General features: G+C 44.3%; 1 protein-coding gene across 1 annotated transcript; it reads left to right on the top strand.

Annotated features, from left to right (window-relative positions):
* Positions 1-15,887: 15,887 nt before the first annotated feature.
* LOC144756023 (keratin, type I cytoskeletal 12-like) lies at positions 15,888-24,118 on the top strand. The gene is made up of 7 exons (XM_078645496.1): positions 15,888-16,292; positions 17,481-17,563; positions 19,216-19,372; positions 21,612-21,770; positions 22,156-22,281; positions 23,518-23,735; positions 23,972-24,118. The coding sequence occupies exons 1-7, from the start codon at positions 15,939-15,941 to the stop codon at positions 24,045-24,047; spliced, it is 1,173 nt and encodes a 390-aa protein (XP_078501622.1). The 5' UTR covers positions 15,888-15,938; the 3' UTR covers positions 24,048-24,118.
* The last annotated feature ends 3,000 nt before the right edge of the window (positions 24,119-27,118 follow it).

Below are 27,118 nucleotides of genomic sequence, written 5' to 3'. Positions count from 1 at the left end.
ACGGAAGGGTAAAGTGGCACCGGAAACCGCTGTCAAACCTAATGGAGGACTTCAGGAGAGTGCCACTGCTGGAAGAGAAGAAAGTGTCTGTGGGAATTCAAATGTCGATTCTTGATTAAGAGTACCTGTAAGCAGAGGGGACAGAGTGTGGGTCACTTGGCAGTGACCAGGGGCTCGGTAGACGAATGCCCACCGATGTTGGATGCTTCAGGATAGATGTTGATGACTTTGACTCTTCAGCAGTGGGGACCAGGTAACGCTGAGGATGACCAGGAGCCGGATACGAGCTGTCCCACGAAGGATGTCAAGTGCTGAGGGGTCATGTCTGGCAGGAGCACCAACAAGCCTTGGTAAAAGCAATGCATGCTGGAAGTCAGGAAGTTGCAAGAAGAGGACCAGTAAGGGCGAGGGTGATAGAGCGCGCAGGTCACCCGGTCAATAATTTTCACCATACACGTACCGGGCCCATATACTTTTCAATTTATCATATACATTAATCAGGTGACCTTACATTCTACTACCAGTAACTCTGATTCCTTTCCTATTTGTTTCTAGTGTACCCGACTTACCAATCCACCTTTACGGGTACCTATGACCACAACGGATCAGGGAACTAGCTGTAAAAGAAAGGCAGGCAAAATACAATACCAACTTTTATATTCTCCTTGTAACTCATAAATGACCACAAACTCAGGAAGTTTTAAAGGTTTTATCTAGAATTCAGATTCGGAAAGCATACAGTTTACAACCAAAAGGCAATCGATAATCAAGATAGCGAAGAGCACATAACCATAGAGGAAATAAATCAGGGCCACCATTTATGAGTCTAAAGAAAAGTGAGAACTAGGAATATGCTAATCAAGGTTTCAGATGAAACATATGCATGAATAATTATAAATGGGAAATTTAAAAGAGCCATATATTGAATATCACTATTAGGAAAATGCTTCAAAGGCTTGGGAGAGAAATTGGTGAATCCTATACATCTATAGGAAGGGGAAAAATGGAACACGCTATAGTGCTAGCAACCTTACTTCAAACAACTTAAAAGGTGAAAATTATAAACCACATCTATATTTCATAAACGGTATGAAGAGTTATGCTTAAAGGAAGGGTAACATAGGAACATGCTAGGAAACAGCAATAACGTATGAGCTTTCATTCAGTAGCGTTGCGAAAGCATGGAAAATCAATTATGCGCAAAGGTATGTCTTTATTAAAGCAAAGACAGGAAAATAGAAGGTGCAGTATAGAGTTTCAGCACTATATATTTACCTAGAATGGTGTGAAGACCAACCCTGGCCACGGATCAGTCAAGGACAGGAAAATACCCCAAGGAAGGACAGTCATCAATGGGACAGCAGGTGCAGAATGGACACCCCAGGACAGGACAGGAAAACCAGATTAGGATCAGGACAGGACCACCAAGGACGACCAGCACCCGCAGTTTGGAAGCAACGCCTGCGCTCCACCCTCTCTGCAGCTATCAGTCAGAACCCCGATTGGGTTAGCGAAATTCCCCAGCAAAGTGCTCCGCCAGCAGTGCTTAAGGTTTAGTAAAAATGAATTCACTGTATACCATGATTAGCTACTCTATACCCCTTACTTTATGATATACTATTGCGTGAGTGATTAGTGCAAACAGATAACAACATAAAAACATCTGCGCAAGCTTCACCATGTGAAGACACAGACAGCCATTTTAAAAGCAAGTGCGCAAGCGCAAAGATTCCCGCCAGAACTGCAAGTACGTCACGTCACGTGAGTGTGACTAACGCATGCGCAGAACGAAAACCCGCCAAGCAGCGGCCATTTTTAGGAACAAGAGTTATTGAATTAGTAAACACATATGCAAGCATCACTAGGACACCCAAATGTCAGAATAAAGGGAAATTAGTAAGACGAACAGGTTGAATTACATGGTTATAAATTATTCGAGGTTCTTGAGTCCAAGCAAGTCGCGTAATATGCGAAATCTTGCTCCATCAAGGGTACTCACCACAAGCAGGGGAATCAGAGAAAGTCCAGAGCAATCAGGGGAGCCCAAGGAAGGCCTACTTGACCCTCCACCAGAACCCTAGGCCGGAGGCGCTGGAGTCGCAGGAGGACCTCGGGCAGCTTTATAAAACAGCAGGCCACGTAGCACACTGTGTGATGTGGCTGAAGATCTTTGCAGGAAAGGTTGCCAGAGGTTGGGACTACTTGGAGCCCAATGTACTTGTCACTAAGAAGCCAACAAGCATATTCCCTTGCAAAAGTAATTGGTGCACAGGGGTTCGGCTAATGCAGTCCCCACAAAGGATTTTGACCCCAAACTCAGTGAGAGGGCAGCTTGGGCCTTGGGAGACATAGATAGCCACTACCTGTGTTGTTGAGCTCTTCGAAGTCCGCAGGAGGTTGGAATCAGGAGACCAGTCAGCAGCCTTGCGGTGCCTGCGAATGCAGGAGAGTGACTCCTTCACTCCACTGGAGATTATCTTCAGGTGTCTTGGATGCTCCACAGGCCCTACACGGATCCTGTATGGTGCACAGGCCCAGACGAGGCAGCAGATTGAAAAGGAGATGAAGTCCAGTCCAAACGAAATCCAGCGAAGTCCAGAGTGCCCAGACGGTAGCAGTGCAGTGGTTTCAGTTCTGAATATTGTCCACGATGAATCTAGGGACCTAAACCCAGGTAAGCCCTTAAGTACCCTAAGGAAAGGGTTGGTAAGATTCAAGGGACCCTCCCAGGGGAGAGTCTGGACAGAGGGGAGGTTACTCCCATGTCCTTTGTCCAGTTTTGCGCCAGAGAGAGACTGGTTTGAACTGGATTATGCTCAGGAACACCAAATGTGCCCCTCATGCAGACTTTTAGGCGCTGGCAAGCGCACCCACCCAGCCCCAATAAACTAAATCCTGTCTGGGAGGTGGTCACATCTCCCTGTGACAGGATGCCTATTGTTCTGACTTCCCCTGCTCGAGCTTGGCTCAGCAGAAGGAGGGCAGAAATGTGTCTCTGGTCAGCATTTTGTACTGTCTGGGACTAGAATGCTGGTACTGGGAACACTGAGAGCTTAACGGAGCTTAACGGAGGGTTCTCCCGGTGGTTGGAATCATACCTCCGGTATGGGTGTGGGAGTGGGAGTATGATTCCAACATGTTTGACACGGAACACGATTTGCAGACGTTTTCGAGAAGGTCATCGTGTGGTCACGTAATGCTCCTCTATATTAATATATGGCTGCTTCACTGGCAACCCGGGAGAATGGATGCTGGATGGTTGTCCCGCTCATGCAGGGGCACCGTCTCACGTAGAAATATAGCAAACCTATATCTTTAGTAAGTGGTGCATGCACAACGTACACAGGCTCCAATGGCGGGCCTATAGTTCCATTTTAAATGGTCTCTTATGGGTGGCATAATACATGCTGCAACCCATGGGAGACCTATGGGATACCTATGCCCTGGGTACATGGGTATCATATACTAGGGCCTGACAAGGGTATCTCCGTATCTAATCTGGTGTGTACCTAAGTATAGAACCAACAGTTTAAGGAGAAAGCAGATAGACTGGGGTCCTGATTAGCAGGGTCCAGTCAGACTAGTCAAAAACAATTTAACATCAAGCAAAAATTGGGGGAAACCATATGAAGCAGAACCTACCTTCCTACACAACCCCCTGCAAACGTAAGGAGATGAGACTAACCTTACCCAGTTGAGTCTTCATTTTCTAAGTGGAAATATCTGGAGTGTCCATCTGCATTGGCATGGTTACTCCCAGGTCTCTGGTCCACTGAATAGTCCATCCCCTGTAGGGAAATGGACCACCTCAAACGTTTGGGGGTTTCACCCTTCATTTGTTTTAGCCATAAGAGGGGCTTAAGGTCTGTCTGAACAATGAAGTGATTGGCAAACAAGTATGGCCTCAACTTCTTCAGGGCCCAGACCACAGCAAAGACTTCCCTCTCTATAGCTGACCAACGTTTCTTTCTGGGGGTCAACCTTCTGCTGATAAAAGCTACTGATTGATCCTGGCCCTCTGCATTTAGTTGAGACAACACAGCACCTACCCCCAACTCAGATGCATCTGTTTGAACAATAAATTGTTTAGAGTAGTCAGGACTCTGCAGAATGGGAGCAGTGCTCATGGCCTGCTTGAGATCATCAAATGGAGATCAGATCATTCAAGGGAGTCACATCCTTTTACACATCTCCTGTAATACCCAGTCAGGCCCAAGAAAGCTCTGACCTAAGTATGGGTAGTTAATTATTTGCATTGTGGATGATAGGGTGTGGCTTCAAGACCTGTGAGAACTTTCTTTCACCAGCCTTTGGATTGTGGCAGGTGCATTCTTCAAACCAAATGGCATTACCATCACCACAAATTGGTAATGCCCACTGGGGGTTGAAAATGCTGTTTTTGGTTTGGCATCCTCAACTAGTCTGATTTGCCAATATCCAGCAGTCAGATCAAATGTGCTTAAGACCTTGGCTGAGGCCAAAGTGTCAATGAGCTCATTTGCTCTGGGAATTGGGTGAGCATCAGTCCTTGTGACTGCATTGAGTCCCTTGTAGTCAGCACAAAACCTCATCCCTCTCTTACCACCATGGGTGTAAGGTTTTGGTACCAAGACTACTGGACTAGCCCAAGGGCTATCTGAAGGCTCAATTACTCCCAATTGTAGCGTCTTTTGAACCTCTGTCCTGATGCAAACTCTGGCATGGTCAGGCCAACTGTAGGTTTTATTCTTAACAGGTAGACTCTCACCTGTGTCCACTTCATAGGTACACCAGGTGGTTTGACTGGGTGCCAAAGAAAACATATGCCTGTATTGATTGATGACCTTCCTGCAATAAATCAGCTGTAGGTCAGTGAGGCTACCTGCCAAGGCTACACCATCAACTGACCCATCATCAGGGTTTGTGAGAAGAGATCAGGGAGAGGGTCACTCTCTTCCTCCGATCACTCATCTGTTGCCATGAGCAAGCCCATGTCAGCCCTGTCCACAAAATATTTGAGCCTGTTCACATGGAGCACTCTGTGGGGGCTCCTAGGAGTGCCAAGGACCACCAGATAGGTGACCTCACCTTTTTGCTCAATGATAGTGTGGGGCCCTCTCCATTTATCTTGGCGAGCTGCTGGCTCCAACACCCACACCTTCTGGCTTGGTCGGTAAACAGTCAGGTAAGCCTTTTAGTTATGCCAAGCTTTTTGTAATTCTTGGCTGGTCTCCAGGTTTTTACTGGCCTTCTTCATGTACTCAGCCATCCCAGAGCGGAGACCAAGTACATAGTCCACTATGTCTTGTTTGGGAGGTTTGAGAGGTAACGCCCATCCCTCCTTTACCAAACACAAGGGACACCTAACATGATGCCCAAACAGAAGTTCAAAAGGGCTGTAGCCAACCCCCTTCTGAGGGACCTCTCTGTAGGCAAAAAGAAGTCAGGGCAAAAGAACATCCCATTTCCGCCTGAGCTTTTCTGGGAGGCCCATGATCATTTCCTTGAGGGATTTGTTGAATCTCTCAACTAATCCTTTGCATTGTGGATGATAGGGTGTGGTGAACTTGTAGTTGACACCACACTCCTTCCACATTGCAGGGATGTACGTCAGTACAACGCGATCATTTTGATCGCGGTACTTTACAACACGGTTTTCACAACGCAAGTCATTACAACGACTTGCGTTGGACGGCGCTGGATTGTGGATTAATTTAATTTTCTATTCCAACTCCAGTCCACGTAACAGTAGGGAAGGTGTTGGAATAGAAAATCAAACTATTCCTTAAGTAAGAGCGCCATCCAGCGCAAGTTGTAGTAATGACTTGCTTTGTAATGGCTGCGTCGTAAAGGTCGCGCGGTGTAAACACCGCGCTGTAAAGGATGTTTCCCCATTGCAGTGATATAACTTGACATGGAAGGAGAAGGAGGCAGTGGCAGTGTCCCCGACCCGTTTTGTGTTCAGACCTTGGGCAGTAAGATAAAGAAAGCGCTCGTTTTTAAAACTTACTTATTGTATGCTGTTATTCTAGAAAACGTGATTTGCGCCTGTGATTATTGTGACTTTTTAAAATACACTTTCCCCCTGCACCACACGCCTTACTGACAGTTGCTGGAGCCGCCTCCCTGCATCTCCTCGTAGGGGCACTTCCGGTTGCCCTGCAGGAAGAGCGGTTAGCGCTCTAGTGTTGTACTTCCTGGAGGCTACTTAGCCCTCGCAGCTCTTCGGGCGCGCAGCGATCGCGCGCAGCCCGCCGAAGACCCGCCAAAGAGCTGCCCGTCTGCGCCCGTCCGCGCTAAGGCAGCGCCAGGCGCCAGTCATCCTGGTCTTTCCCTCTGCTGGTGTAGCGGTAAGATGTGCTATTCCAAAGCTGAGCTCTTGGGTCTTCAGCACCCTACTTGTTCCTGTGCTAGACGCAACCCGGCCCATATACGACATCCCCTATTAAATCCCTCTCAATTATGCTCCTCTATAAAAACTAAACCCAAACTTCCCAAGATCCACACTTTCAGGATAGGTCATCTTAATGTTAGATCTATGCATAAGCATCATTCCGAAATTTCTGACCTTCTTACTGACCACTCTCTCGATGCCCTGTTCATGACTGAGACGTGGCTTCTCGATGAAATGGACTCGGTCTGCAACTTAGCGACCCCCACGGGATATACCATTCACACAGTGAATAGGAGCACGAGAGGGGGGGGGGTTGGCGCTTATAATCAGATCCCATCTTGATTGCCAGCTTAGCAAAGTGGACATTAAAGGCAGTGAAAGCGCACGGTTCTCGATCAAAGTTAACCCACAGTTCTGCGCAACGGGCCTTTTGATCTATAGACCCCCTGGCGCTGATACTCCTTTTATTAATTCACTTTTACAGTTTTTGGACACTAACATTCTTAAAACAGCTAATTTTACGATCATAGGTGATCTCAATCTTCATCTTGACAGGGAATCCGAGCCCAAGATTACCACTTTTCTTGCTGATCTTGCGGCCTTTCAACTTAATCAATTTGTGACTGGCCCCACCCATAGAGCGGGACACCTTCTTGACCCCATATTTTCCAACATCACTAGCTGTTCTGTAGAATTGCCAATCCCTATGACCTGGACTGATCACCATCTAGTTACTCTGTCCATTTCTTGTAACCTGAGACCTGTAGCGGTGCCTACCCCATTAGTCCAGAAACGGCCATGGAGAAAACTTCGTCTTGAAGATCTACACAATCTCCTGGTATTAAATCCCCCACCCCCTAGTGAAGATCTGGACGTAGGTTATGATCAGTTCTGCCTCTGGATCACCCAGGCACTGGATACCTTGATCCCGGCTAGATGTACCAAGGTTCGCACCCATACAACCAGCCCTTGGTATAATATCGAATTAGCAACTCTGAAAAAGGAATGCAAAAAGGCAGAGAGGTGCTGGAGAAAAAACTACGATGTTAACCTCAAACAGGATTATGTCCTGCTCCAAAAAACTTACCATCGTAAGGTTTGCAGAACTAGGGCGGCATATTATGCCAATGAAATCAGTAACAGCTCCAACACCTCGAAAGCTGTATTTAAAATCCTGAAAGACCTTACTGCAAAAAAAAACATTAACACCACTATCATTTCTCCTGACCTTTGTAATAATATGGCTAATTTCTTCACTAATAAAATCAAGAAAATTTATGACACCTTTCCTAAATATCCGCAGACATTGGCTAGCTTTGACCCTACCAGGCCCTCTCTCTCCTCTCTACCTACGCTCGAGCGAGAGAGTTTCCTCAAAATCTGCAAAAAGATTAAATCTGGCTCCCCGGCCGATCCCCTAAAACCGGATACCTTTTGTGAAGCCCACGAATTTATCATCGAACACATCCGTGACATCATCAATATGTCCCTTTCGACCGCTAAAGTTCCCTCCAAATGGAAGCAGGCTTGGGTTTCCCCCATTCTAAAAAAACCCACTTTAGATCCCTTGCTTCCTGAGAACTTCAGACCCATCTCCTTGCTTCCCTGGCCTGCCAAAATCATCGAGGCACATGTCAACAACATTTTATCCGACTTCCTCCTCACCAATAACATCTTGGATGACTCCCAACACGGGTTTAGAGCGGGTCATAGCACCGAGACCGCCTTGCTCAGTGTTTCAGAGGATCTCCGTACCATTCTCGACACCGGCGGTACGGCAGCACTGGTCCTGCTGGACCTTAGTGCTGCCTTCGATACGGTGTCGCACGAGGTCCTCTTGACGAGATTGGAGGAAGTCGGTATTACAGGGACAGCTCTGGGATGGTTTAGAGACTTCCTCGCCAACAGGTCTTTCAGAGTCTCTACCCCCCCTACATCTCTGAGGAACATAGCATTGGACAGGGAGTGCCGCAAGGTTCTTCCCTGAGCCCCACCCTGTTCAATGTATATGTCCGCCCTTTGGCGGAGGTGGCTAAAAGAAACGGTCTGGCACTTGTATCCTATGCAGATGATACCCAGTTGGTGGTGTCACTTAATGACAGCAGTGGTCTGGAGGCTCATCACTTTAAACAGACACTTACTGACATCACCGACTGGATGACGGCGAATTTCCTTCAATTAAACGCCGGGAAAATGGAGATATTGCTCCTGGGTAAAAACACTTCGACCTGGGGTGACAACTGGTGGCCTGATGTCTTAGGCCCACCCCCTATGCCGAAGGAATGCGTCAAAAATTTGGGAGTCTGGGTGGACTGTGCTTTAAAGTTCACTCACCACACTAAAAAAGTAGCTGCCACGTGCTTTGGCATTTTGCGTAACATCAGGCCCATTCTGAAGTTCTTTGACTGCCGCACCCGCCAATTAATTGTCCAGGCGACCATCCTTTCCAGACTGGACTATGCCAGCTCTCTTTTATTGGGGGCAAATCTAGCTGAAATCACTAGATTGCAGAGAGTTTAGAATGCGGCAGCCAGGGCTCTGGTAGGTCTCCCGCGCTATTCTTCGGTATCTGGAGCCTTGAGAAAACTGCACTGGCTCCCGGTGGGCAAAAGGGTCCAGTTTAAGGCATTGTGCCTAGCTTTTAAAATTCTTAAAACCTCCTCTCCCCCAATGCTTTGCCCGCTTTTGTCAGAATACATCCCTAGAAGATCGCTCCGTTCAGAGGGGCAGCATCTTGCAATCATTCCCCGCACCAGACTGGCCAGAGTGGGCGGCCGTTCCTTTAGCTTTCTGGTGGCCAAGTTATGGAATAGCCTGCCTGAAGCTATCCGTGGGATACAGGATCTCTTAGCCTTCAGAAAGGCTGTCAAAACCCATCTTTTTCAATAACTTTTCCATTTTATAACTCATCTCTTCTTTAACTGTTCCATTTCTGCGCCTCTCTTCTTCTGTAAACTGTTTGTTCACAGCGCCGGGACGCCCCTTGGCTGAGGCAGCCGTGCGCTATACAAATCACCATAACATAACATAACATAACATGAAGTTTTTTCCTATGTCAGTTAAGACCTCCATAGGGAAACCCACTCTGGAAAAAATTCCTAAGGGGTCCTGGCCACCACAGGAGTTGTAGTGGTCCTAGGGGGAATTGCCTCTGGGTACCTAGTGGCATGGTCCACCACCACCAGAATATAGCTGTGCCCAGATGCTGTAGGAGGGTTCATGGGATCAATTATGTCAATCCCACTGCTGCCACCAATGTGAGAAGCTGACCTGGTATACGATGACCACTAATGTAAGTGGACACCTTGCACCAGTCTAAATGACCCTTATGGGGATTTAAGAGGTTTCAGACCACCTTTGAAAGCTATCCAAGTGGTAGCTGTGGAGAGCAGGCTTCAGGCTTAGTCTTGAAGGAGTGTAAAGCAGCTTGTTTTATCAGAATGCAATCTTATAGTGTAGTGTAGTTCCTATATTCACAATAGGCTCTGCGCATTGGAATAATATATCCTATAGATGTGATGTAGGACTTATGTCTACTAGGTCTTTATCGAATATATTAAACTTAATTATGAGTGCCAGCTAGCTCAGAGGTCACTAGAAACGTTCTCGAGTTCACATAAAGGGATTTGTTTCTGACAACCGCATAAACATGACAACTTTGTTTCCCCAAGATAAAACTGATCTTCAGAGTCGTGGAAACAGTAGATAGATATTTTACTCAGTCATTCGTGCATGCTTCGTTTCACGAGAGGTGCAGAGAAATAGAGAGACGGACGTTTTCAATAAAAGTATTTATTTAACAGTCTTCTTGCAGAAGAAATGAACTGCTACAATCATAAGACTGGCTGTAAAGTATAATGCGTACAGCAAGAAGAGTATTATAAAATAATACTGTAAAAGCATGGTATGTTTTTCTAAGCCATGAAATACATACATGAATAAATAAAGACTAAAAGTACTCAACTGGTGCTTCTAAAATACGCCTACCCCGATATACCTAACCTAAGTCTAGTTCGAGGGAAGAAGTAAGTGTGGTGTAGCATAAGTTTAGAATTTTTTTTGCCAAGAATCTATCCAAGATTTCTCTTAGGGTCTAATCAGCTCCGTACCTTGGTTTAGAATGTCAGTCAGTCAGTCAAACCACTTTATTCGATTATTAAAATCATACAAAGTATAAAACGTACATCACAAATCACAATTATTTACATTGGTTTAGAATGAAGGAGGGCAGTCTCAGGACTCGATTTCCCAACACCCTGCAAGGGGAACTTGGAAACACTGGAGCTGGATTTCTCGGCAAGAGAAAAGACAGCGTCTCTCTCAGTGCGTCTGCTGGAGGGTCGGCTTCCTTCGGCACTTGCTGTAGCGAGATGCGTCGGGCAAGTAGATAGTCAAACTGCTCCAAACCACCGTGTGTTTGCTAGGGCATTTGTGGGCATATTTATACCTTGAAGGTGCCGAGTTTGACGTAAAGGTGGACATAATAACGTCATCAAAGAGTCTCAGTTCTTTGAAAACTCCATGAGTTCTTGGAAAAATCAATATTCAAGCAAGGGGAAGTCCCTAACAGCTGACGCCAAGTTTTCCAAGAAATCATTGTGGCTTTTCGGAACTAGTGGAGGTAGCCACTGCATGAGCTATGTCTAAATATGGTTATGATTTCCATACCTATATAAGGATATGGTGATTTATACCTATATAAGGGCATGAATCGGGAAAATTACACTAGGGTCCTAAAATGCTATATAACAATAGTATAGATGAAATGAAAAAGGATCACACAAGGTATTTATAAAAATATGTATTTATTGAATAATACTCTCTAGTAGGTTCCAATAGCTCCTACATGGAGATATTCACAAAGCACACAATACTATAGAAAATAAATCACTGTAAATAGCACTAATACACAGTGGCCCCAGGGTGGGGCCAAACTATATACTAAGAAAGTGGACTGGAGTTAGGAAGATGTCGATAGGATGTAGAATCACAGGGACCCCAAGGAACCACCCAAGGTGAGTAAATAGGGACCCCACAGATTTATTTATTTTGCGATTTCTAAAGCGCCTGGTGACCCGTAGGCATCCCCGCGCTATAAATCTATGGAGACCAGGAGAGGGGGGAGAGGGGATGAACTATTTGGGATGCTTTCCTCTTCCAGACATGGCGATGGCTCTCGGGTCTCAGTCACACAACAGAGAGAATAATGATGATGCGGGCAGTGTGAGAACACGACTGCGGGCTTCGTACAACTCTACGGGTAAGATGCAGTTGGATTTTTAAAGATTAAAGACCCTTCCCAGTGGACCCTGAAGAAACCCTGTGGAAGACAGAGGGTTGGAGAGCCAACCTACCCATGGATACTGTGGTACCCAAGTTACCTATCTGCCAGAAACTGCTGTCGAACCCATGGAGGACTTCAGGAAAGTGCTGCTGCTGTAAGAGGAGAAAGTGTCCATGGGAATCCAAACACGGATTCTTGATGAAGAGTACCTAAAGCAGAGGGGACAGAGTTTGGGTCACTTGGCAGTGACGAGGATCTCAGTAGACGAATGCCCATTGATGTTGGATGCTTCAGGATAGATGTCAACAAGCTTGACTCGGCAGCTGCGGGGACCAGGTGGCACTGAGGATGACCAGGAGCCGAATACGAGCTGTCCCACAAACGATGTTGAGTGCTGAGGTGCCGGTGGAACACCAACAAGCCTTGGCAAAAGCAACCTACGCAAGAAGTCAGGAAGTTACAGGAAGAGGACCAGCAAGGTTCAGGGGACTCACCACAAGCAGGGGAATTAGGGCAAGTCTATAGCAATCAGGGGAGCACAAAGAAGACGTAGTTGATCCTCCACAGGACCCACAGGCTGGAGGCACTGGAGTCACAGGAGGACTTTGGACAGGTTTACAAAACAGCAGGCCACAGAGCCCCCCATGCGATGTGAAGATCTTAGCAGGAGAAGTTGCCAGAGGTTGGGGTTACTTGGAGCCAAATGCACTTGTTGCTAAATTGCCAACAAGCATATGCACTTGCAAAAGTATGTGGTACTCAGGAGTTCAGCTAATGGAGCCACCACGAGGGATTCTGACCTCAAACTCGGTGAGAGGGCAGGTTGGGCCTCTGGAGATGTAGATAGCCATCACCTATGTTGTTAAACCCTTCAGAGTCTGCAGGAGCTTGGAATCAGCAGAACGGTCAGCAGTGTTTAGGTGCCTGCGAATGCAGGGGAGTGACTTCTTCACTCCAATGGAGATTATCTTCAGGTGTCATGGATGCTCCACAGGCCCTAAATGGATCCTGTATGATGCACAGGCAGACTAGACAGCAGACAGAAAGGTAGACAAAGTCAGGCCCAAACAAAGTCCAGCGAAGTCCAGAGGGCCAAGACTGTAGAAGTGCAGTGGTTTCAGTTCTGATTCTTGTCCACGATTAATCTTTGGACCTACACCCAGCTAAGCCCATAAGTACTCTAATGAAAGTGTTGAGAAGATTCAGGACACCCTCCCAGGGGAGAGTCTGAACAGGGGGGTGGTTTCTCCCATGTTCTTTGTCCTGTTTTGAACTGGACTATGAATAGGGACACCAAATGTGCGCCTCATGCAGACTTTCAGGCGCTGGCAAGCACCCCCACCCACACCAATAAACTAAGGGCTAGATGTACCACCCACAAATTTGCAAGTCGCAAATTGCATCGCATTTGTGATTTGCAATTTGCGACTCGCAAATTAGGATGCACAACAGTGTGTGCGACACTGTTTGCAATTCCCAATGGGGTCGCAAATTGCATGCCTCATGCATATTAATGAGGCAGTCTCAGTGCGTGACCCCATTGGGAATGGCTGGCACTCCCAGGGATGGTGGCTTGCTAGGGTCAGCAGACCACCATCTCTGGGACTGCTTTTAAATAAAGCAGATTTTTTCAGTTTCATTTTTTAAGGGCAGGCAGTGGTCCCTGGAACCACTGCCTGCCCTTAAAAAATATTGTTAGAACCACTCACAAAGGGGAAGAGGTTCCCTGGGGACCCCTTCCTGTTTGCAAGTGGTTTACCACCATTCTATGAAGGGTTGTACACTGCGACTGTTTTGCGACTGTAATTGCGGTCGTAAAACAGTCATACATAGCTTCAGGAGTCGCTATTAGGAAGGGACAACCTTGGAACCCCCCCTTCCTAAAAGTGAGTCGGTAATCTAATTTTGCGAGTCTCAAATTGATTTGCGACTCGCAAAATGGGATTGGTACATGGGTTCACGTTTTTTGCAGTCGCAAACAGGTCTAAAACCCATTTGCGCTCGCAAAAAAGTCTGAAAGATGGTTACACCTTACTGTGAGAGGATTCCTATTGTTCTGTCTTCCCCTGTTCGAGCTTGACTCAGCAGCAGGAGTGCAGAAATGTGTCTCTGGTCTGCAGCAAACATTTTGTGCTGTCCAAGACTAGAAGGCTGGTACCTGGAACACTGAGAGCTTAACGGAGGACTCTCACAGTGGGTGGAATCATACCTCCCACACCCGTTACCCCTGTGGGGGTATGTTTCCAACATGTTTGATACCAAACAATATAGGGCTTGTTGCAGCCGGTTTCGAGAAGGTCATCGCTCAATCACGTAATGCCCCTCTATATTAGTATATGGCTATTTCACTGGCAACCCGGGAGAATGGACTTCGAAGGCTGTAGGAGTACCCCGCTCATGCAGGGGCACCGTCTAACCAAGAACCCTGCCTTCAGGATTGTTAAGGCCTGCTATAGTGATGACTTATAGGTTTTAGGTGCAGTGACCCTAAGATATAGTAAACCTATATCTTTAGTAAGTGGTGCATGCGGGAACGTACACAGGCTGCAATGGCAGGCCTGCAGTTCCGATTTTAATGGTCTCTTATGGGTGGCATAATGCATGCTGCAGCCCATTGGAGACCTCTGGGGTACCTATGCCATGGGTACCATATACTAGGGACTGACAAGGGTACCCCAGTATTCAATCTGGGGTGTACCTAACAGTATCCAAACTGGGGTGTACCTAAGTACATAACACAGCAGTTTAAGTAGAAAGCAGATAGACTGGGCTCCTGATTAGAAGGATCCCAGACAGACTAGTCAAAAACAGTGTCACATAAAGCAAAAAGTTGGTGTAACCATAAGAAGCAGATCCTACTTTCCTACATATGCATTTGCTTTTTTCCTTTGTGTGTGTTCCAGTCCAACTAGAACTAGCTTTAAAGAGTAGCAGAGCTCTTTCAAAAGGAAATCATATTCACACAGTAACATCAGAAATTTGAGGCACTGAATCCTCTTATCTGTATGTGGAGTCTGTTTGAGACCAGATATCGGGAAACATCAATGGCCCCGATCAACACAACAGCATTATTTGGTGTGGTAGTAATGTACCCGGTAATACTGATAGAACAGATATGAGTAATTCTTGAATGCAGCATAATACTGGGGCCACAAATGATGCACAAAAGGTCCCATCTGAAATGGGTAATTGAATTCAGAAATCGATGTTACTCCGCCGATTTCCGCATGATATTCCAGAGTTGAGGAATATTTAAGTTTGACCGGATAGATTTGTCCCCAGGATCAACTGCAGGAATAACACACAAATTATTATGGTGTGTGGTATTACAAAATCCTGTATAATAACGACTGGACAGAAAATCCTGTTTCCATCCAAAACCATTTGGAAAATGGACCTATATGATGTGGTTAACATGTAATTGGGGCAGTAATTTTATTTTTACGTTACTATTTTTTTTACAACTTGAAAGGCATCGAAATAAAGTGCTTGGCCGAGACTCGGGCATCCTGTGTGCTCACCCTATTACTTGTCTGAAAAATCACCTGACTTCATACTCAGCAACTTGGCTGCTGAGCACTAGACATCTCAAACCTTCAGACAAAACATCGTCCCATTTATAATCCGTGATTTTTTGAGAGGCCATTGTTAGCTGGTTCTTAAAGGGAAACGAGTGGTACAAACGAATTGCAAATTCTTCTATTTATTTATAAATTGCTCTTAAAAAGTGTCACAATCCTGCTTTCAGTTACTTTGAAGCACTATATTGTCATTGCCATTGCATTCAAGCTGCAAGAATCCTTCAGTCCCTCGGGATACCTCGGTTTAGGACACATGTTCTAGGCGTATCCTCTGTGTGTTCATCTTTTTAATGAACGTGTCACACCGCGTACACTTCAAAGCTGTAAACTGTCTATTACTGCTCCTTGCATACAAATGAATCGATAAGAAAAGAGGGCAGCGCTTTAATGAAATAAGATTACAGAAATAAAACAATTAAAGTAAATGCTTAGCATTGCCCCGCCCGCTGTATCTTGATTCATAATTTGATGAGGAATGGATATGCCCAACAAGGCCTGAATATTAATTAATCACACCTATGGTAATGAGAGGGAGAGTCTGACCTTGAAACAAAACCGCATATTTAGCAGTTTACTCACAGAAATGAAACACCCACTAAGGTTTGTATATATAGGCAAAAAAATCCAGCCACTGCACCAGCACCCTCCACTCTCTCCTACTCAGTGCCACTTTGCAGGGTAGCAGTTCTTCGGGAGCATCATGTCTTACTACCATAAGAGTGCTGGTTCCAGCCGGGGGTCAATGGTTGGTGGTGGAGCCAGCTTTGGCGGCTTCCAAGGCAGTGTTGGAGGAAGCGTAGGTTTCCAAGAGGTCTTTAACAATGCAGTTATTGGGAGCCAGCCCAGCAACGAGGGCCTCCTCTCTGCTGGGGAGAAGCAGACCATGCAAAACCTCAATGACCGCCTTGCTAGCTATCTGGAGAAAGTCAAACAACTGGAATGTGCCAACTTGGAGCTTGAGAACAAAATCAAGGATTGGTATGCACACCACCGTCCAGCAGTGGCTCATGACTACAGCAAATACTACACCATAATTGCAGAGTTTCAAAAAAAGGTAAGAAAAGTATAAATCATTAAAAACTTGGCCTAATGATGTACATGATTACATCATTCCTTGTTATTGCTGCAGTGAGTAATGCAGAAATGAATTGTTACTTTTTAAGTGATTGCAGCTGAGGATTTCGTCTCTCATAGTTTCGAGTAGGGCTTTTCAGCGCTACGAAGCCTCCGGGTAGTAACGCGCTCTATAAAATACAATTTCATTTTCATTTCAGAGTACAGGACACTTTCTTCTCTTGATGTGTAAAGAAGGGCACTCTTTGTCTGCATTTCGTCACTGCGGTCAATTGCCAACACGCCCTAATTGTGAGCCCACAACGTCCTTGAATGAAATTGTGACCAATCTCTAATAAACACCGGATTATTAAAAGTTCCCATGTTGTTTGAAAGACTACTTCCCTGTTGTAAATATCTGTAGTACCTTTCATGATTATCAGAGATAAATTACAGGCAAATCCGTTCGACTGGGTGGCTGTTCGATCATTGGGCCGTTCAGCCATGTTTTGTGGGTTACCATGTGACTCCATGGTGTACCATGTTTCCAGTCTAGGGCTTTATTTTAGCACATGTTAATTCAATGCACACTTGAAATTGGAATCTTAGTTTTCTTCAATAGGGTAATTTCGATGATATTGATTATGTAAAGGGATCAGGGGAGACAATGTCGCATTACGACCAGAGCGGCCGACTTTGGAAATGGAAACCAGGTTCGAGTCCCAGCATTGGCTCAACATCCTATGATATCTGGGCAAATCATTTAACCTCCCTGTGCCTAAAAAACTTAATGTGATCATGTGTAATGTAACTGGTGCTCATTTAAAGCGCTCGCATACATTCGGGTCGAGCTTGCGTCCTCGAGCAATATAAAGCTGCAAAAATAGCTGAAAGATGGTTTTCTAGAGTTATGAAGCCACAGGGTGTTTCTATGGATATTGCAAGATGGTGTCTGGAATATTAATTACAATAGGAAACGCGGGAACTGGATACTCTGTGCACGCACCAGATGTCTGTACAGATACTCATTGAACCGACAGAAATGCTTAATCAAAAGTGTAAATGTCTAAAATTCTTTTGAGAAGGATTATTGACTTTTGTTTTTAAAGGTCAGAATATTTGCCCTATTGGAAATGACACGCCACACACTGCACCATTGTCTTCAATGTAAACTTTTATTGTCTTCCAGATCATTTGTACATCTACTGATAATGCCAGGGCCGTCCTGCAAATCGACAATGCCAGACTGGCTGCTGAAGACTTCAAACTTAAGTAAGTCTGTCCATTTCCTCCATCAGTGACAATACCTTAGCAACGAGACAGAGTCATCCAAATGCTAAAATACTCTTGACTGTCTTCACCTTCCTTTCCTCACCGCCAATTCATCCGCATAGCCTTGCCTAGAGTAGACTAGATCACTGGAACACTTTAATTAGGAGTTGCAATACTTGTTCGCCCCTACATAAGGATATTACCATTGCCACATGGACTCTTTCTAACCTTGCTTGGCACACCAGGACCACCACTTGTCAATAAAAGGATAAACAAGTATCCAAGAAGCACTGATTCCTCTCATAAATTCCTCTTAAATCTTGAAATCTTAGGGCCGGATTTAGACCCTCACTGATGGACCACATTCCAAGAGGGTGGGAGGGGACATCTCCTCCACCACCTTGACCATGACCTTGTGCGTCACAAAGAATTTGGCTCTTCAGACAAGGCCCAATCACTGGACTCACATGTGGTAACTCTAAAACATTCAAATGGATGGAGACCTCTCTTTTTCCACTCTGTACCTCACCCTTTTGCCCCAGAAAGGTCCTTCACTTTGTGCACGTCTTCTTTTCTCAGTGGCTACTTTTACCTCACCCACCTTCTACATTATATCACCACCTAATACCCATTCAAATACATTTCAAAACAATAAATAGAGCAATTGTGTTTACTTTTAACCTATATATTTTCTTTCAAATAAACAGTATTTAAATTACATTTTCTTGTCTTTCCAATTGTGAAATAATCCTTCTTCAAGAGATAAGCACAAGATTCGGGTTCAATCCCTTAAACTTCACCGAGATGGATGGCATGCTTAAATTATTCTCAATAACTGTGATCACTCGAAAATATATATCGAGGACTCATAGGTGGATAGTGTGGATGGAATGCATTGAACTGCCTACCGTGGTGCGCAATTATTTACTGTAGAGAGGTCTTCTGAACGGGAAAGAGTTTCCTCGTGGTTAAGATTTAAAAGAATATCACAACTCAGTTACATTGATTCTGTTGCATTAAGGATGTCCATTTTAATGTCAGATGAGTAGCGTAGCATTCAGACCCTTAACCCTTTGGAATAACTAAGTGCTCAGACTTTGCCATGCACATTTGGAATTCAAGCAACATAGCGCCCACTACAAACTCCATCACCTAGGAGATATCACCTGGTGTTAGCTAGTAAGCAATGCAATGCTAATGGTTTCATTGAACTTAGAATGATACTAGTCCTAGTTGGGCTTTTGTTAGCCAACAGACATATATCAGAAATGCAAAAACCATAAGATCCGTCTTAACCTTGTCCTTCTTTTTACTCTACCAATAGTCATATCTGACTAGTATGGTGGGCGGTTTGTAATACAAATCTTGCATTCAAAGTCCAAAACAAACTGAAGGATATTTAAAGAGAAATTAGAGATTTCTTCAATGAAGACATTCCTTTGTTATAGATGTCTTCCTCAATATTGTACTTATACATCTCTTATAAAAGCATACAGACTTAGTTGTACAATTGAAGTGTCACAGGGCTTCTGGCAATGTGCTGTTGCAAACTTTAATTTACGTGCTTGGAACCTCAGTTGTTAGAACTTGCTGCTTCAGATGTGGTTTTCCTTTGCTGTTATTGACGTCTAGTTACTTCTTTTTTTCTCCAGGTATGAGAATGAGCTGGTCATGCGCCAGAGCGTGGAGGCCGACACCAACGGGCTGCGCAAGGTGCTTGATGAGTTGACCATTGCCAAGTGTGACCTTGAGGGAGAGGTAGAGAACCTGTCGGAGGAGCTGTCTTGCCTCAAGAGGAACCACGAAGAAGTAAGAGCAATGTGGCATGAAAGTGATGGTATTGAGATAGATGGAATCCTATGATGTGTTACACGCCTTTGAAATGCGCTTTCTGATTTATTAAAGTTTTTTAGAGTTGTGTCAGACAAGTTACTTACGGCCACTGCACTGACATGCAGCTTATCATCTACGGTTTGCATTGCACATCACAAACACCTAAGCAGTGAAAAACATTGCATGTTTTCTCCTAGTCTTGCTCTATGAAGAACATATCTTGTTGTGCTCTCCAGAAAATTTGCCGTGGCAGCACTGTTGTTTCTTAACCTTTTGCATTCCTAGACAGGTTAAAGGGTTTTAATTTTAGTTGATCGTGGAGAGAGGATATCTTTAGAGGGTGGACTATCATTGACCCGAATAATTCAATCATTTTAAGAAGCCAGGGGAAAAATCAGATGGACAAACAAGGAAAGCGTAAATGCATTACATTGGAAAACATTAATATATATGATTCAGGGCTCAACAAAATGAGGACTCTCAGTACTGAGTGATTTGAGCACTTGAGAAAAAAAAGCAAGTGAGATAGGAGTGCTCAGCAATGGAGTGTGAAACTCATTCATTTGAACTCCGAGCCCTGATTACTACTTTTTGTAGGGCCCATGTCCTTCTTCTTAGGCGATATCTTCTTACTGTCAGCTATGCATCCTTCCAATTGAGCTCATCCCCTGCCGTGTATTTTTTGAGTAATCCACTTTGCCTTTTTTCTGCTAGACATATATCTTTCACACAAGACAACAACTCTTTATTTTCGCTGGTCTAGATTTCCATTTTTTGTTATACCACAGTGTGTTCTTCTTGGTAGACCACATTGCCTTCCTAGTAGGATATTTCCTTCTGCTAGACAACATCACATTTTCCTGTTGAACCTTTCCTCCTATGACACATCTGCTTAATTTTGTCTGGATACATCTCCTTTCAGCTATTCTTCTTTCATGTTAGGATAGATCTCCTTCCTATACCTTATCTCTGTTTTCCAGACAGTAGCTCTCTCTCCTAGTGATAGACCACATCTCCTGCATTCCGTTTGTTCACATTTCCTACAGATAGATCAAATCTCTATTTGATAGATATACATTCCTCTAAGATCATAACCCTCCAAGCCACATTTTTTTTCATACTAGGCCACACATCCTCCCGGCCTGTGACAGGTCTTTTCATTCACGACCATACTGTTTACTAATACAGCATCAGGTTTTCACTGACACTATGTAGCCTTCTCTCAGACCACACATTCATATACCCTCAACTTATAACCAGTTTTTAAAGCACTTCAAACAAGGTGGTGCTAGTACTAGTAGATACCATTTCCCAATTTAATGATACTCAATTTACTAGCTTCAAAAGAGCGAAACACAGAGTTGGGACTGTGAAGGATTTTGAACCTGTGACTTTCAAGCTACGCCAGATCTCAGCAGCAATCAATTAACCCAAACCATCTACCTGAGACTAGACCGGGTCTACTTACCCGCACAACTCAAAACCTTCTTGCCAAACAACTCCACTTCCCATTTCTAGACTACAACCTGCCTGCAATTCTGTCTATTACATCAGACACAACAATTCATCTGCTGCTGTCAAATAACTAAAAATATGTACTTAAGATAATGCCCAAGGAGGCACTCAAAATAACAGAAGCAGTGTTATAATTGAAAAGTATATCTACTTATATCCCCTCTGGAGACGCAGATGCAACTATAAAAAAACACCAACAGGGTTTTGCAGGATAGTGGTATTTGATGTGTGATGATCCGCAGCAGCCAACTGGGTAATGATTTGTTTAGTGAAAGTAACCAAGCATGTGAATTAGTAGTGGTCAGGAGGAATAGCAGCTGCAACCACTAACATAACCTTTGGTACCTCTGGCATTGCTCTTGGCATCCCTGCCAGGGATCAAAGGAGACTAAGAGAAATAAAGTAAATATACTTCAAAGAGCCATATTTCTGCTTGTAATGTACAATCATTGATCCTTGTCTCCCACCTCACAAGCCAATCAAAAGTGCTTGAGGGCCCAAGGCAGGCCTACTGGTCAAACCTGAGATGCTACTCGGATCAAATGATGCATGATGTCACTTCTGCTGCCTCTGCTCTGGCATTTTGGTGAATTGATTTATACAAAAGCAACAATAAAAAGAGCAGAAAAAGGTAGACTTGTATTCTTGCCTATGCTTAACCCTGAATAATCCCCATGACATACTGCTACTCTTCCTGCAGGAACTGAAGGGACTACTGGGAACAGAAGGGCACCTCAGCGTAGAGATGAATGCCGTTCCAGGCATCAACCTGCTGAAGCTCCTCGGGGACATGCGAAGCCAGTACGAGGAGATGGCAGACAAGAATCGCCGGGATGCCGAAGCAAAGTTCCTGGAAGCGGTGAGGAGGGGAGGAATGTCCTGTGGGCTGTGGCATAAGAAGGACTGAACTATGGAAAACCTAGATATTTTCAAACAAACTATTGCCCCCTGAAATACCCATAAGGCTGTTCCGAAGTCAGTCTCATCCCAGACCCTGCATAATATGTCACTGACTATATCTTACCGCCCACACATGAGTCCACACAGATCAGTATAGGAGGAATTGGGGTTTAAATATGAATTTGCATATATTTTCTCCTGAGTGTAACAACATAGACAATTTAAAAAGACAGGAATGGAATATGCCCGAGTAATTTTCTGTGGCTGGGATAAATTCAAGAAGTCCATCACTTTTTGTAGTGTCTAAATATGTGAACTTTACTCATTCCCATGCTGTCTCTTAGAGCACTGCCCTCAAACAAGAGATCTCCGCCGGGGCTGAGGAGGTACAGACGAGCAAGAGAGAGATCTATGACTTGAAGCGCTCTCTACAAGCCTTGGAAATTGACCTACAGGCAGCTCTCATAATGGTAAGTTGTCTCAATTACTCCGCTTCTTTCTACATAGACCTCGCTGGTGAGAAACCTTTTGAAACATATTAGATCCCCCATTCCTTGGGGAAGGTCTTGAAGAACCTACGACCATGCGGAAACCACCACTTTCATAGCACATAGGTATCTCTCCTTAGTGTGAATATGCTTATATAACTGCCAAGGTTCCTAGGTCCATGCGTGGGTATCTGTCCCAATCCAGTTCATTTCTTCGTTTTCTAGAACTCGTAGTATTGGTTTTATAATGGGATAAAATATACCTAAAAGCCCCAGAATGCAAAGACTAAATCTGGACACGAGCAGCTAGTCAGGCATGGACTTGCGAAATTTGGAGGAGCGGCACTTATTGATATTAGTCAGAACTGTGTACCGGAATTGGCTTGAATTCTTAGAAGGAAATATAAATGTGACTTTGGAATCATGTGTTGACCCTTCAATCTGAATGTTACTCAAAGTAGCTGACTATTGCGTCAAGAGGCAATTTGATTTCTAATGCATTCTTTGGAAGTTTTCTTTGCCACATAACTTGTGTGTTGAAGTAAAGTTCATCTATAAATTACCATGGGCAATACTACAATATATTTTTACTTAATGTATTTACAATGCTCAGAAATTTCACGGATTAATACAAATAACATCTGGGTGGGGGGGTGATATTGGGAGTGTTGAGGGCCCTTTCTTAGGCATAGAGAGTGGAGCTGACTCTGAGAAAACCAGGGAAGAGTTGCAAATGCAGTGGGGTGGCTTTAACATACACACAGCTGCATCAGCAGCTTGGAGTGGTAGTAGGAAGTGCACTGCGTGCGTACCAAGAACTGGCATGGAGACTATTCCAAGGCGGCATTCACAATGGGAATGAAAAGAAAGCATGAAGCATGTGGTCGTCGTCCCAGCATCTCCCCTCTAATAATGCCCCCATGCAGCCTTAAAGGCATACTGGGCCCCTCTTGGGCATGAATAAGAGAGAATGCTCTGAGACTGCTAACAACTCCTGCCTGTGCTTAGTTGGCAAATGCCTGTTTTTCTAATAAAAATGAAAAGAAACAAGGCTTGGTGAAGTATCACACGTAAATGTAAGTGACTGCAGAATATTATTCTGGACTCGGTGTAAGGGATTTAGGCTAGAGCCATTTTTAATCACTCTTGGCCCACTGAAAGCTAGAACACATTCCATCTCGTTTTTTCAGGTGTACATCTTGTCTTTTTTACACACAGAAAAAATCCCTTGAAACCAACTTGGCAGAAACAGAAGGGACCTACTGCGCCCAACTGGCACACCTTCAAGATAAGATCAGTCAACTAGAGGAGGAACTTGAAGGAATCAAGGAAGAGATGGAGAACAATATGGCAGAGTACGAGCAACTCCTGGACATCAAGAGCCGGCTGGAGAGGGAGATTGAGACCTACCGGTGCCTGCTAGAGGGTCAGGGCAGGTAAGATGATGGCAAATCCTGAACACCTACACTTGACCAATATTTAGGTTCCAGGCAAAGTTCTTCACCTTGGGTACCATTGCAGTGAAGAGAGGAGCCCTAAATTACCCAAACAAGTAACATTGGTAACCCTTTGGTAAACCCTCACTTGTCAGCAGACATCAAACATTGCGTATAGAATGGTTATACAACATTCTTAGTCATGTGTATGTAATATGCATGTCATTTCCTTTCAGTTACAAAGTCGTCGACCAAAAGCCCAAGCGTCCTAGCCCTCAGTCATCAAAAGGTAAGCGTCCCTCTTTCTGTTAGCTTTGTTATAATGCTCGGAAATCAGAGTGGCGGGTTCTTGCGCCCTTCTCCCATTTGTCTGTTTGAAGTCTTGTCTCGTATAATAAAGCTTAGGCACCAAATGATTCCTATGAGACATATCGGTTCACGGTGGTAACAGTAGTTCATGTCATGCCACCAGATAAGGTGAGTACTGGCCTTTGAAATATTCTAACCTCCACTGCTCAACTTCTCTGTGTGGATTATTAAGAGCAGAGATGACTTTGCTCCAGCAGGTCCAATTCAATGAGGGATTTAAAGGTGAAGTTAAGCCCATCACATTTCTGGGGCATGCCCCACAATACAAAACACTAGAAACATCTTGGGGCATATTAGCAAGAAATAGCGATATTTATCGCTAAATGCGACTAGCGCATTTTTTTTATCGCTGCCTATCGCTGGATATGTTAGCGGAGAAAACCTGCTATTAGCAACGTTTTTCTCCATTGTGCTAAAATATCCAGCGATAGTGGCGAAATGCGTGAATATCGCTGGAATTCCAGCGATATTCACACATTAACGCCAATGGGGACTTAACCTAAAGATCCACCTCCCATTGGATAAACAGGTAAGTTATGTTTTAGCAGGCATTAGATTATAGCAAAAATCGCGCTTAGCGAGATCTTTTTTATCGCTGTGCCTGCCTTGCTAAAAGGCGATAGCTGTGTTAGCGACTGCTTTCAGTCGCTAACAGTTTGGGTACGCCCACTTTGCATGTCATTAGCGATAAATATCGCTGACATGCAAAGCGGGCCCCAAACGGTAGTTATTGCCTAAAAGCTGTCGCTCACTGCTGTGAGCGACAGCTTGCTAATAGGGCGATAAAATATTGCCGCTTTAGCAGCAAAAAGTGCCGCTAAAGCGGTGATATGGCTCTTGCTAATATGCCCCCTGTTTTTTTTTTCCAATGTAACTTCTGGCACCTTTCTCTAACTTTAAAAGCTAAAGTTAACATTTTTGTAGCGGCCATCTTGTTCTCTCTTTCCTTTGCTCAGACGGTGCTAACGAGTCACCTGTTAAATTGCTACTTTACGATGCATGGGTGTGAGTGCTACATATAAAGTATCAAAGTAAATGTGCTTCACCTATACTTGAAATGTGACAATGAATACCAAGGATGGAAAAGGATGAAAGTAATAAAATGACTGTATATTATTCTATGATTTTGTTTCATGTGCCATTCAATGCCCCATAAATATGTTAGGTTAATTTATTCTTTAAAGCATGAACATTTCTTTTACATGAACCATAAGTGACATATAAAACAGGATTTGCATTATATTTTGCCTGATTAAAAATAACCCTTTTAACAATGATAATTCCCTTTTTCGACATAAATTATTGAGTTAGTCTCAACTTCCAAATGTTTAGAATGAAGCACTCCTACTTATCCGGAGCACTGGACTCCATACATCTGATATAGTTGGGGGCCCACTCTATCTCCCCTTAATTTGTCACATACAATGTACCTTCTCCCTCAAGCACAGACTCACTCCTTTTTGCCACTAAGTTGCTTCGCTGTGTGATGAAGGTGGAGATGACCTTTAGGATACCTACGACTCCTGGATGAAGGACAACAAACACTGGAGGGTGCCAGTTGACTGGGTTATGTAAAGACGGTCATTAAGTCTAGGCATGTTAGAGCCAGAGAGGTCTGGATGGCCCATTAGGAGAACCTTTTCACAAGCCACTTGCACCACTGTTAACATGTTCTACTGCACCATTATTAACATGTTAGGATGAGGAGCTCTCATTATAAGTAGAACATTCCCACATTGTGCTTGCACCAACTAGAACATTAACATAAGTCTTATTCACCAATCAGAATACTTCCACGAGACACATACACCAAATTTCGGGCCGTATTTAGATCTTGGCGTCGGATTACTACGTCACAGCGGTGACCGATATCCGCCTACTGAATATCCCATAGGATATATTGGGATTTATATTTCGGTGGACGGGATATCTGTCAAAGTTGTGAGTCTTACAAGTTGTTAGTCTTTATGTGATGCACATGACCAGTGACAATGGTCACATGGCATACATGCACCATCTAGAAAATTCCCCCGAGGCGGTTGCACCACAGACTCTTCACGAGGCACTTGCACTAACTCGTCTATTCTCATGAGGCACATGCATCAATGTAAACGTATTCACATGAGAAACATGCACTGATAGCATGTTTAAATGAGGGGCTAGTAACAATATTCAAATGAATATTAGAATAATTAGAATATTAGAATGATCCGACGGGGCGCCACCTCAGCACAGCAAACGTTCCAATGAAGCCCATGCACTAGCGCCCACATGAGGTACATGCACCAGCTACAAAGTTCACACGAGGCAAATGTATACGACTTTCAATGTTCACTAGAGGCATGTACTTTCACTAAGAAGAATGTTTACCTCAGGTCACTGCACTAACGTTAGCAGGTTTACACAAGGGTTGAAAACATACAACGAACCATTCACAGGAGGCACTGACGCTACCGTGTATAAGAGAAATGCACCAGCACAATAACAGCAATAGTGAACAAGCACAAGTTTAGAATGCTCAAAGGTGAGACCACGCCAATATGTGCATGATCACATAAGGGCCATGCACTATTCTAAAAGTGCTCACATGGGAGACATCTGTGAATGGTCACGTTAGGGGCGTGTGTCTAGAAAAAATGGTTCAAATAACAGAGATGGGAAAAGGAGATTGCAGTCCTGTCATTAGAATGTTCATATGAGGCACATGTGCATTGTTGAACCATTCACAAAATACATGCTCCAAAATGGGCCCGATTTAGAAAGCTATTTGCTTACCTGAGTTTAATTTAGGTAAAAAATAATTAATTAATTGGAGAGGACTACCAAACTTTATCCAACATGCCATTGACCTTCTCTGTCATTAAACACATCATCTGTTCTCTCAGGATATCCTACCTGCATTCCTTTGTTCACCGCTTCTTTTCTTGTTTCAGCCTCAGATCCAGTTAGAAGCCGAGTTGTAAGGACCATCGTCCAGGAAGTTGTTGATGGCAGAGTAGTGTCAGAAGAGGAGA

Source organism: Lissotriton helveticus, chromosome 5_1 (assembly GCF_964261635.1).
Source record: "Lissotriton helveticus chromosome 5_1, aLisHel1.1, whole genome shotgun sequence".
Taxonomy (NCBI): domain Eukaryota; kingdom Metazoa; phylum Chordata; class Amphibia; order Caudata; family Salamandridae; genus Lissotriton; species Lissotriton helveticus.
This window is presented reverse-complemented; position numbering and strand designations above follow the sequence as displayed.

Bases quoted from the DNA above. Each gene is read 5' to 3' on its own strand.
- LOC144756023 (XM_078645496.1), top strand. From the start codon at position 15,939: ATGTCTTACTACCATAAGAGTGCTGGTTCCAGCCGGGGGTCAATGGTT. The intron at 19,373-21,611 runs GTAAGAGCAATG...CTCTTCCTGCAG, and splicing joins TCAAGAGGAACCACGAAGAA to GAACTGAAGGGACTACTGGG. The intron at 22,282-23,517 runs GTAAGTTGTCTC...TTTTACACACAG, and splicing joins TACAGGCAGCTCTCATAATG to AAAAAATCCCTTGAAACCAA.